We start from the raw sequence: 11660 nt of genomic DNA, 5'->3' as shown, positions 1-11660 counted from the left end.
TAGTATTGTTTTTTTATATTTCTACTAAGAATTCATCATTAAATAAAATACCATTGTCTTTTTATAAAAAAAATTTAAGATCGAAAAAGTATTTTATTATTTTTTTAAGTGTTCATGTCTCTCAAAAATAAATTAATTATAAATAATGATGCATTACCAGCATTTCCTATAATACTTATTATTAGCGTTTCATTTATTTGAACGATTGTTGTAAATGCTTTTAGTATTATTTTTTACATTTCTATAGAGTATCGGTTGTATGAATTGCTGCCAAATGAACGACCCAATTGATTTAAATTCATAAAGCACCGGAAAACGTACAGTTCACTTAAAAAAACAAATTATTAAAGTTACTCGTTCCCCGTGGCTCTGCCATTGAACGTTTCAGTGTGCGTTTTGAGCGGAAACGGAAATGCCGGCCATCGCAGTGCAAAAAGTAAAGCAGCATGATGGAAGAGGCCAGCGTGTTTTGCCTTTGGCGATTTCGTTTCGGCCTTGGTCCAATGTTCTTACTGGCTTTCTTCTTGTTTTTGTGGGTCCACTGTATCCTGTGTCATATGCAAATTCCAATTCATGGAAAACAGAAGAGCCAAGAAAAAAGGAGAGGTCAGAAGAAGAATAATATAAATATCGATTAGTTAACATCAAACTAGCTGACAGGCTGACAAGGACCTTAAGGCGGCATTGAACTTGTCTAGCCGAGAGGGAGAAAGGGCTACTGTTTCCGGCCAATTCCCCCTCTTTGTCTAACTCTGTGCACACCCACACAGACACCTCGGCAATGGCCTTTGCATGATTTAATTATTTGTAGCATACTTTTGTTCGCCGACCAAAAACTTCTCACCTGAATGCACACCGAAGTGGGGGGCAAGTGGTGCAAAGTTTTGCCACTTCTGCATTCACCAGAAGTTGTTGTTTTGTTGAAGGACCGACCTCTGCGGTTTTGGGGCCGAGAATCCGGCTTTTTCTATGCGAGCCCGAATGTCTCAATTCATTTTACGCCACACTGCGCCTCAAGTGGAGCGCACCATGCAAAAAAGGGCTGCCGATGCGGGTTTCGGGCCATGGGTTGGATACCCTATATTTCAGTGGGTTGAGGGTGTATCGATTAATTGATAATGAATAAAATTTGAACAAGTTTGTTATAAGTATATGAGAATTTTAGAAGGTGATGTTTTCAATAGCTGATATTTTCACATACATTGTTCTTGAATTGAGAACATTCGTTCTTGAAAACAGTGTAAAAACATTTTGGTTCAATGTTCTCAATATCAGATCAAGATGGTGAGAAGAGAAGAGTTGAATTGAGTTTATTCAACAACTTTTTGATAAGTATACACTACTGACATTTAGTTTAGTTATTGAGATAAATAATTCATCTTGATTGACTTTAAAAACATTTTTAACTTAGATGAGAACTTTAGAGATCTCTCTGATAGTAAACTGATATTATCATGTAAACATTCAGATATGGTACTTTAAGATAAATATATTTGTCATTGATTTATGTGTAGTACCCATTGTGTACATAGCCAAGTCTTCAATATTTGGAATGTGGGTATAGTTATATGTAAATGATCTTAAAGGCCAATGGTCACTGCTCATTACCACGTAAATTTGAAAGTTCACGCACCTTTGAGTATGTATTCAACCCACGTAGTAGTGAGTATCTGCAATTCGACTTGGTCCACTCAGGAGTAATTTCTTGATCTGAATGGGTTCGGGTCTGTCATTTGGGGCAAAAAATAAAACAAAACAGGGTTTTTGGGGGTGGCGGCAAAAGTGCAAGCAACGCAGAAAAGGACTTCGGCATCATTACAATTTGTTGATTTGCTTCGTTAAACAGCAAACAACACGGGCGAAAGGCGAAAGTCTGAGGATGAAAGTGCGGACTGAAATTGAAACAACGGCGACAGTTGAATGAATCAGGGGGCATAAAGACCCGAGAAATGAACGCCAAGTCAGCCCTGGGCCGGGCTCCCCATCATCTCATCTCGCCGTCAACGTCTTTTTGTGTTATTCAAATGGCGGCTGCATTGTTGCTTATTTGCGAAAAAGCAAGCGCTAAAAAATGAGCAAAATAAGAAAACATGAAAACCCAAAGGCGGCAAATAAACAGTGGCGGGAAAATGAAAACCGACAAGGAAAGCTGGCGAGGCGCTGAATCCACGACGTCGCCTTCAAAGGCGTCGCCCCGGGGCCTCGAAAATTTTATCTTTTCTTCAAAAAGCGGGGGAGTGTGCTTGGCCGCTGGCCCCCTTATTCAAAAGGGGGTTAGATTCAAAGCAGGTTTGACTCAATGGAGCTGAGAAGCGGAGGTTGCAGTGGGCTTCCAGGTAGAAATGGTGGCAAGCAATCATCACTGACAGCAAATAATGAATTCAGAGCGGGTTTCCATAGTATTTTCTAAGAATTTTATGAGACTGCGAGAAGATTTGTTTTGCATATGCAATACTTTATCACAAAAGCAGACAGACAGTGAAAATGTATAGATTTATATTTATCAAAACGTAGGTTTCCCACAAATATGGGTGTATACATTAAGTTTGAAAATAGGCTCTTTCTGAGGAATTCATGGGATTACTCTTTGACAGACCTGCTTTGAATTTATATTACGTTTATTCTTTAGAAATCTTGTAAATTAACTCAAAGGAAGTTTATAAGACCTTTTCCGAGAAAATTAAATGTGTGCAAATATTTTCCACAGAAACCTCTTGAACTAAAAGTATTCTCCCTTGCTATTTTGTTTTCTAGTTCCACCAAAACCCACAAAATTGTAAAGCTATAATTCCATGCTTATAAATAAATATTCACAACTCAGAAGTGACAGAAAAAATTGTTTATATTTGTTTACAGCCATAACTTTCAAACTGTTCCATTAAATCAGTTTGCAAACTTTGCTCCAAGAAAGTCCTTCTGCTCCGCTGCCTTTTTCATGCTGACCGCCTCCCACTTTTTCCCTTTTCGATCTGCTCCTCTAATTGGCCTTATCACTCCTGACCCTCTTTACACAATTAGATTTATTTGCAAATTATAAGTGAAATTGCATGGCGGCCTGCCATCATAATTTCTTTTTATGAGTCTCCGCCGCAGCTTCTGCAATAAAAACGTGCCCACTTGGCAGTTCGCATTCGAGGCATAATTTATTGCATAATTTTTGGGTTGAATAATTAGCATTTAATTTTAGATTGGTTACAAAAAGTGCGAGCGCAGAGAGATAGCAAAAAAGGTTCATTGGACCGCTCATTAAATTAGTGAGCGGATGTGCCTTAGATTTGCGTTTTTTGATATACCCACCCCTCGGGCTGTGTTTTGGACTCGAAGTCCACTCGGCTTAATGGCGTTTCTAATGACTCTAATTTAAATATCAAATTTTATGGGAATTTTTGTATTCGACTGCTGGCTTCGGTTAATATAATCGGATAAGGTTTTTCACTCGGGGGCGTGCAAATTAAGAGCTGATTGATGCGCCATTGGAAACTTCAATGTATGCCACGATATTCTCTGAATTATGGTCCCTGGGGTAGGTATCGAACACTGGGAAAAATAATTATCCCCTGGTTAGACATGTTAATTGGTTTCTGCTGGAATGGAAACCATAAGTTCTGGACGCATTAATAAGCTGATGGCATTTCTCTATACAAATTAGCTTTTAGCTTAAGTGCCCACCGATGGCGATGAAAATTGGGTTGGTCAGACCGGAAGACAGGATTGCAATTTTCTCAATTGCACAGTGGGTCAGAAAGTTCTAAAATTGGGGGAAATATAAGCAGTTGATTGCACTAAGAATATATATTTTATATGTTTCTAAAAATATATTATATTTTTTATATTACTAAAAATGTATATTTTAGTTTCGTATTCTTTGTCTGGCTGAAAGTATTTTACAATTGAAAAATGTCTAAATTATCAATTTAAAATATTAACGAATTTATATTATTTCTTATAGAATTACTAAACGATTTGTATTTTTTATGGATAATCAATAAGATTTGTCAATGATTTAATATAAATCTAAATTCAGTTTTTCGTCGTAATATTAAACCGTACTCCAACAGCAATAAATTTAGATATAGTTGATAGTATATATTTAAAACTTAAAACAAGATATGGGTATCGCTAAAACTAAAACACGAAACATCGCTCTTTAAGGGAGAACTATTTTCCCGCGAAGATGAATTTTCCAAAAACATTTTTTTTGACTCTTAAAATTGATAGAAATGGTCCATTAGTGGCCTGAATTTTTACTTTCATTTTCAGAGATATTTTTTAATTTCGCAACTCTTTTACCATCGTGTTAGCCGGACAAGCCTCTTTATGTGCCACTTCAGCTGGCCAGAGCAAACGCTTTTTGATCGGCAAATAACCAACTTCCGCAACGAGCGAGTGTTAAGAAAACTTTTCCCAGCAGCAGCGTTTGAAATCGACAAATGGCGATTAGCACATCGCGTCTGTGTTGTGGTTATTGCTACCGCTATTTTCTGTTTTGGCCGAAACGAACACACACAGCCATATGACATATAGCCAAGTGCCGACATTTAGCCCGTGGTCTGAGATGGGCGCATTCACGTTCGTGATCGGCATGGGCACTACAATATTTTGAGTTTCATTTTCAGTTGCTGAACAGAGCGCGAGCGAATAAGACACACGCGGCTAAAAAGTGCACAAAAAGCAGAGAGCGAGTAAAAAGTGTAGGCAATAAATAAAAATAAAGAAAAGTGCACAAATTAAACAAAAATAATTCAACCAATTGCAGTGTCGAGTATTTTTATTGTTTATTGATTCCCCCCATAATGTGTTTAACTCGTGATCGACCCTTAACATTACACAACCCCAGGCTAAATGAACAACTGAACAGTCGTGTGAACATGTAATGAATAATTACTCTGCATTTGTTGATGCCGAGGCAATCAACATGAACTAAAGAAAAGTCGAAATGCATATGACTTTAATTAAAACGCTGAAACTATTCAATAAAGTGCAATGCCAAGGCAGCTGGGTGATGTGCTGTGACGGTCAAGGTTCCAATCGAGGAACTAAAAATCGTATATGTTTGGCTTTTAAGCCAATTCTCAAACTATTTGTTTTCGTGATTTGTCGTACAACTTTGTTGACGGTTAATTAAGTGAATGAAAAATATTTAACTTATCTTACATGTTATTAACAGGCACAAAAGATATTAGCTCAGCCTAAATGGATTTTTCACGGGAAGTCTGTACTTTACACCAGCGATTCTGGGAATTTACAAGATTGTTCTGGCTTTCAGCTCAAAAATGGGCGATAATAGGGAGTTGAAACACATTATCGTACAAGCGAAATAATTAAACTTTTATCTAGATAGCTGGCATTCCCAAGTGTCTTGACTTGACACGTTGTCTAATGAATTGCTGTCTTTGGTGACTGCAGACGGGAAAATTCCCCGCATTCACAACTCACTTTGCGCAAATTCCTCTTGCGAATTTCAGCAGGGAAATGATTTGCTTTGTCGACCAGAAAACAAATTACATTTTGCGGTCTGAGTTGTGATTTTGATTTTTCCCAGGCATTGCATCTGCATTTGCATTTGATTTTCGGTTATGGGTTCTACTTTATTTTGGTTTTGCAAGCATTTTCCGCTTTGCTCAATTTGCTTGCATTGCGTAAGGTCGCGTTTTTTGCCATTCGTTTTGCAGCGTTTTGTCTCGCCAAGATATTTGAATTATGTTAGCCGCAAGAGCTCGAAAATATCTTGGCTAAGAGTCAGGGACGGCCACAAGATGACAGTTAGCCCAAAAATATGAATGGAAATTTAAAGAGAAATCCCTCATTTAAAAAGGTTACCACAAAAAAATGTGCCAACAACACAATGCAAAACTTTATTCGTTTTTGACCAATGTTTACATTTCATTTCGGCAACTCTCTGTGGCAATTTTCGGGAGAGTTGAGCAACTTTATTATTATTTTTACAAAACGCTTTTTGGGCACACAAGGAATGACTGTTTTTAAAAGTAGGAATTCAACTGGAAATTTTTTCAAACATATCTTTTGGGTATCCATTGAAGATTAAGCAGGAATAACCGTTAATAAATATTTTCTATTTCGTGTACAAAAATAAAACTTTTGTTTACTCAGGTGTCAACGTCTTTAATAACATTAGTGAGCGCATTTTTAGTGTTACTTGCTTTTTAAAATTTTGTGTGTTACCGTTCTTAAGAGCACGTTTTAACTATAGAGCTAAAAATATTTCTAAATATTTGGATCTTTATATTTGCTGATTATGGCGTGCCAAATCCATTTGCGAACTGTTAAAAATCCATCCAAAATATGTATATACTTTATGCTGATACCTGTATATAATATTTATGACGCTTATTTTCGCGGTTTGTTTTACGCACCTTAGAATGTGCTAAACAAAAAACGAATCCGCGAATTTTGTGCTAATTACTGGAAAAATGATTTATGGCTCTTTGTAAATTAATTATGGATGTGCTCTTTTTTCGCCAACTGACGAAATTGGATCGTCGAATGGGTTGTGATCTCTGGCAGTCGGCGATAAGACATGATTCTACTTCACTTCCCCATCTCCGGATTACGCTGAAGTCTGAGACTTAATTGAGGTCAGATCGCGGGGACTTTGACACGTTTTCGGAGCAGAGCTGAAGGTCGTTGTTGGTGCTGCGAGATGTTGAATCATGTTTTTAGTGCGTTTACAGGCACTTTCAACACGGTGTTGTATGCGTTATTACTGTGCAAAAATATAAAACCAGTTTCGGAATGGACAATAACAAAGAGCTTACATAACGCGCTGTGCAATGGGGCAAGCTACTCGTAAAATTTGTTTTGGTATGGCCGGTCTGCTACCTGCCTATGCTTTCGAAAACCAGTTTATATTTGGAAGCCCACTCGGTCTCTTGTACTCCAAAATACTGGATGGACTCTCTTCAATCGCCTAAGGCTCCAATCACGTGCTCGTCTCCTCAGACTAGTTATAAACAGCTGGGCGGTTTGGGGCTTAAGTTTCAGCCAACGACCTAACGAGGTTTATATGCTCTTTCAACGTGCTAACTCAAGCTCCAGCTATTTCGAAATTTTTAATTAGGTTTGTTATAGTTGCATGGAAATGCCACATTTTAGGGTAGTGAGCACTCAACACAAGTAGTTCAAATTTATCTGGAATTTTGTAAAGTTACAATATTTTGGTGAACCATACTTCTACACCTATATACCTAAAATACCTGGTTTTATCAAAGAAGACAATATAACTTTGCAGAATAGGTTTGCTTATTTTTAAAGAGCATTTGATAATGTAATAATCAAAATGGGTTTCTTATCTCCGGTCTTCGTTTGTTTTTCAATGAATTATTTATATCCCACAGATCGGTAATTTTGGTGACCGTCTGTGTCAGTTGTTAATTTGAATACCGTCTACAAACTAAGAATTTTGTGCAAATCATTGTGAATTGTTTTTAGTTTGATTGGGTTTGCTGTCACGTGAGTGTTTGGATACTCATATAAAAATGAAGCGTAAGGCGTTACTCTTCTCAGTTGGCTTTGAACCTTCCAAGGTTGATTAAGGTCTTGGATAAGGTTTTAGGGAACTTCCGATGAAAAGAAGATGTGTCATCGAAGCTTCATTTCACCACTTATTAGTTAATTATACCCGTTACTCGTAGAGTAAAAGGGTATACTAGATTCGTCGGAAAGTATGTAACAGGCAGAAGGAAGCGTTTCCGACCCCATAAAGTATATATATTCTTGATCAGGATCACTAGCCGAGTCGATCTAGCCATGTCCGTCTGTCCGTCTGTCCGTCTGTCCGTCTGTCCGTCTGTCCGTATGAACGCAGAGATCTTGGAAACTATAAGAGTTACAATACTGGGGTTAGGCATGCAGATTCCTGAGATTCCTGCGCAGCGCAAGTTTGTTTCAAAAGAGTGCCACGCCCACTCTAACGCCCACAAACCGCCCAAAACTGTGGCTCCTACAGTTTTGATGCTAGAACAAAAATTTTAACTGAAATGTATTGTTCTCATCAATACCTACCGACTGACCTAAAAAAAGTTTGCCACGCCCACTTTAACGCCCACAAACCGCCCACAAACTTCAAAAAATCGTAAATATGAACGCGGATATCTCGGAAAATATCAAAGATAGAGAAACGAGATTTCAGATTTAGATTCCGTAGGCTTGAGCGCAGCGCAAGTTTATTACGCGAATATGCCACGCCCACTCCAACGCCCACAAACCGCCCAAGTCTGTGGCGCCCACAATTTTCATGGTAGATAAAAAATTTAAACTGAAATGTATTGGTCTCGTCAATACCTATCGATTGATTGTAAAAAAACTTTGCCACGCCCACTCTAACGCCCACAACGCTTAAATCTGTCTGCCGCCGGTAGGTGGCGCATTTGCTGCTTGCATATCTCCACTTTCCTTTGGTCCCTTTAGCTGAGTAACGGGTATCTGATAGTCGAGGTACTCGACTATAGCGTTCTTCCTTGTTTTCCACATGGGATCGTGCTTGAGGGTATTAACACTTCGTCTAGACTTTTGTTTAGCGTATATTAACTATAATATATATTATTCATTTCTGCAAACAAGCCGTATCAATTTGAATACAGTCAAGTGCATTGCCTCTATTTCTAATCAAATCGGTTAATAACCGAAAAATACTGCACAATTCTCGCACTTTCACCTGACTCGGTTAATAACACATTTCTTTGTGTTCCCTATTTTTCTGGACAGCACCCACATTGCGAATATACAACAGCAAACGCAAACTTTCAGATACATCTATGAGTGCTAATAAAGTGTAAAGTCTGCTAACTGGCTTAGTGTGAACAGTGATAAAGATGTGAAGTGAAGTGTCGTAGCCTAAGCGAAATAAACCAGGAAGTATTGCACCAGCTTGCCCCAGTTTGAATTTATCACCTTAATTACAAAAGCCTCACGATGAATGCCACCGAGGACTATATATTGATGGACCCGACGGAACAGATATCGCAGACTTTGGATCTGCAACAAAATGACACACATAACCAACGAACACACCCCACTGTGGAAGAGTATTATGAAAGTGAGTACCAGATTTGTAATGTAGTAATCTAAGATCTTATTGCACGAAACAGAAATTTGTTATACCTTAACTGATCCTTGGGTTACTGAAATAGTTTCTTGTTTGTTAACTTGATTGAATGGGTATACTAATACTTATTTACCTACCTAACACTGCATCTAAAGTTGTTAGCCAAAAATATTGACACCTATTACAGAAATATCTAAGACTTAGAAAGAAAGTTCATGTTTTACAGGGTGTAGGTACTTTAAATTTGAGATTCAAGATATTGATAATAATCTAAGTTTATCAGTACTTTGATTTAGGCTAAGAAGGTATATGAAACATCAAATAATATTTCCTTAACCACCTTTACTTACTCGTAGACTTATAGAAGTAGTTTGTGTTGCCTCCTAGGACCCCATCCACTGCTCCCGACTAATTGGGTTTTTGCCAACTCACTTACAGACATGACTGCCTTTCTCAGCCTCGCCATCTTCATAGCCAGTCTGCTGACCATCCTGAACATCTGCATATTCTCCACGACGGTCTCACGGCTGCGGCGTCACCTGAACACGCCGCTCTTGAGGCCCTCGATTATAATGGTCGGTCTGTATCCGATTATCTCGCTGGCTGCCCTGGTTACCATCCTGGTGCCCTACTCCTGGTTCGCCTGCCACACGGTGATGCACGTGATGTTCATGGTCGGAGGACCGGTGTTCCGTACGTTGCTCTTCCGTTACGTAAGCTCGGAGCAGAATTACGTGAAGGAGACGGGTGGCGAGGCGGTGCAACTTAATACTCCACCGTGCTGCTGCTGCTGCCTCTGCCTGCCGCTGGTAATTCCCACCAAGGCGAAGCTCTGCATCTCCAGATACATGGTATGTGGTTAAATAGGATTTATAAATAAGTATTATTTTGTATAACGCTATGTTTTAGGTCTGGCAAATGCCCTTCTGGCAGGGGTCCATCATGCTGGTGATGAACATCCTGTACTACCGGGACATTCAGCTGTACCACCAGGTCATGTACTTCTTCATCCCCTTCATCGTCTGCTCCATTGTCCTGGGGTAAGTAATTACTTTTAGTGTATTTTTAAAGTATTCTAAATTGAGTTTGTATTCAAAAACAGCGTTTGGTCCCTTCAAATCACGGTGCGGGCAATTACCAAGCTGCGGGGCGACTATCAGCTGAGGAAGAAGATGTTCTGCCTCCAACTGGTGGTGATGTTGTGCAAACTGCAGTACTTGGTCCTTTACGATCAGCTAGATGGCATCAAAATGGGCGGGGAGTACCCCATCAACCACACCATCTACAAGCAAAGTGAGTTTTTTACTTGGTGGTTTCTTTCTATCTATCTATCAGCAGATTCCAGAGGCTTAAATGATATTTTCAAAAGTATTTTAAAAATCTATTTTACTTATTTCGATCTCAAAATTTTAAATGTATGCTAATTTAATATTCTTCCTATTTCAGCTATCATTAACATCCTAATCCTAGTGGAAATGGTTCTGGTGTCCATGATGGTTCAGAGTGCGTATCGCACTCCCATTCAGGTTCAAATCGATGAGGTCAATAAGGAAAAGGAAGTAACTCGCATTTGAGTCATTTTGCGGATGATGGAGCTTTAGTAGAAAGTAGAAAAATATTGTGATAAATTTAATAAAGAAAATGTAGTTAAATTTATATGAAAATAACTTGAAAGCTATTTTTGGAGATCTTAATTTTAACGTAGTTATCTTAGAGTAATTTTTGAAAACAAAATGAAGTATTGCCTGTAAATCAAACTTGCAGGCGAGCTAAATCTTACTCGACTAGCTGGCTTAACAAAAAGCGTCACAAATCATGTTTTTCCATCTCAACTCGGTCTCGACTGGAGGAACCACCCCCTTGGTGGAACCACCAACCTCCTTTTAGCCATGCGAGTCGCGTTTGGCTCATAATTCTCCCTGCGGCCTTGCAGAGGGTCGAGATCCGTTTTACATTTTTCAACAGGACAAACAAAACGCTGGACGACTTAGGCCAAATGCCCAAGTGCCATAAAAATACAATAAATATAATATATCTCCTTTCTGTTTAGATAGCCTTTTTGGATAACTCAATTGCTGTCGCAACGAGGTATAGGCCAGAAGACGTGGCAACTCGGGCTTGAAAATGCTGGAAGAAAATATGACGAAATCCAGAAGATGGGCAAAAATTAATATTGGGAGTGACAGAATCCGGAGCTGGGGCAGCATAAACAACAATTGTGTACTGCAAGGCAGTGCGTTGAAATTTATGATTTATTTGAAACGAAAGTACATTGTGCTCTGCCCAAATAAATCACACTAAAGATGCTGCCAGCTCAGAAACCAAACGAAGTGGGGGAGAACAAGGGACAGGAGGTGGTTGTTTGGTGGGGGAAGAACCAGGGCCACCGGGCAATGAAAATCAAATATAGCACTAGGAGAGAAAATTTCACTAAACTGGGAATACCCTTAGAAGGCAGGGGGTCTTCAAAAACTACTGTGTCAAACCAATTTTTAATATGGCTTAAGTGTACAATCAAGTTGCTGGTTGCTTTACTATCTCGAAGCATTATAGAGTCTATAGAGTCCGGATATGATCTTAATAATATCTTTATTTA

The 11660-nt window shown here is 38.8% G+C and overlaps 1 protein-coding gene across 1 annotated transcript; it reads left to right on the top strand.

The window, feature by feature from the left end:
- The first annotated feature begins 4583 nt into the window (after window positions 1–4583).
- LOC119554904 (organic solute transporter alpha-like protein) lies at window positions 4584–10731 on the top strand. Its single transcript, XM_037866006.1, has 6 exons — window positions 4584–4691; window positions 8725–9055; window positions 9503–9915; window positions 9974–10104; window positions 10167–10357; window positions 10511–10731. Exons 2-6 carry the CDS (start codon window positions 8932–8934, stop codon window positions 10636–10638), a joined length of 987 nt encoding a protein of 328 aa, XP_037721934.1. The 5' UTR covers window positions 4584–4691; window positions 8725–8931; the 3' UTR covers window positions 10639–10731.
- The last annotated feature ends 929 nt before the right edge of the window (window positions 10732–11660 follow it).

Source organism: Drosophila subpulchrella, chromosome 3L, assembly GCF_014743375.2.
Source record: "Drosophila subpulchrella strain 33 F10 #4 breed RU33 chromosome 3L, RU_Dsub_v1.1 Primary Assembly, whole genome shotgun sequence".
Lineage (NCBI taxonomy): Eukaryota > Metazoa > Arthropoda > Insecta > Diptera > Drosophilidae > Drosophila > Drosophila subpulchrella.
Note: the sequence above shows the minus strand (reverse complement) of the source record. Positions and strands in the feature narration are given on the sequence as shown.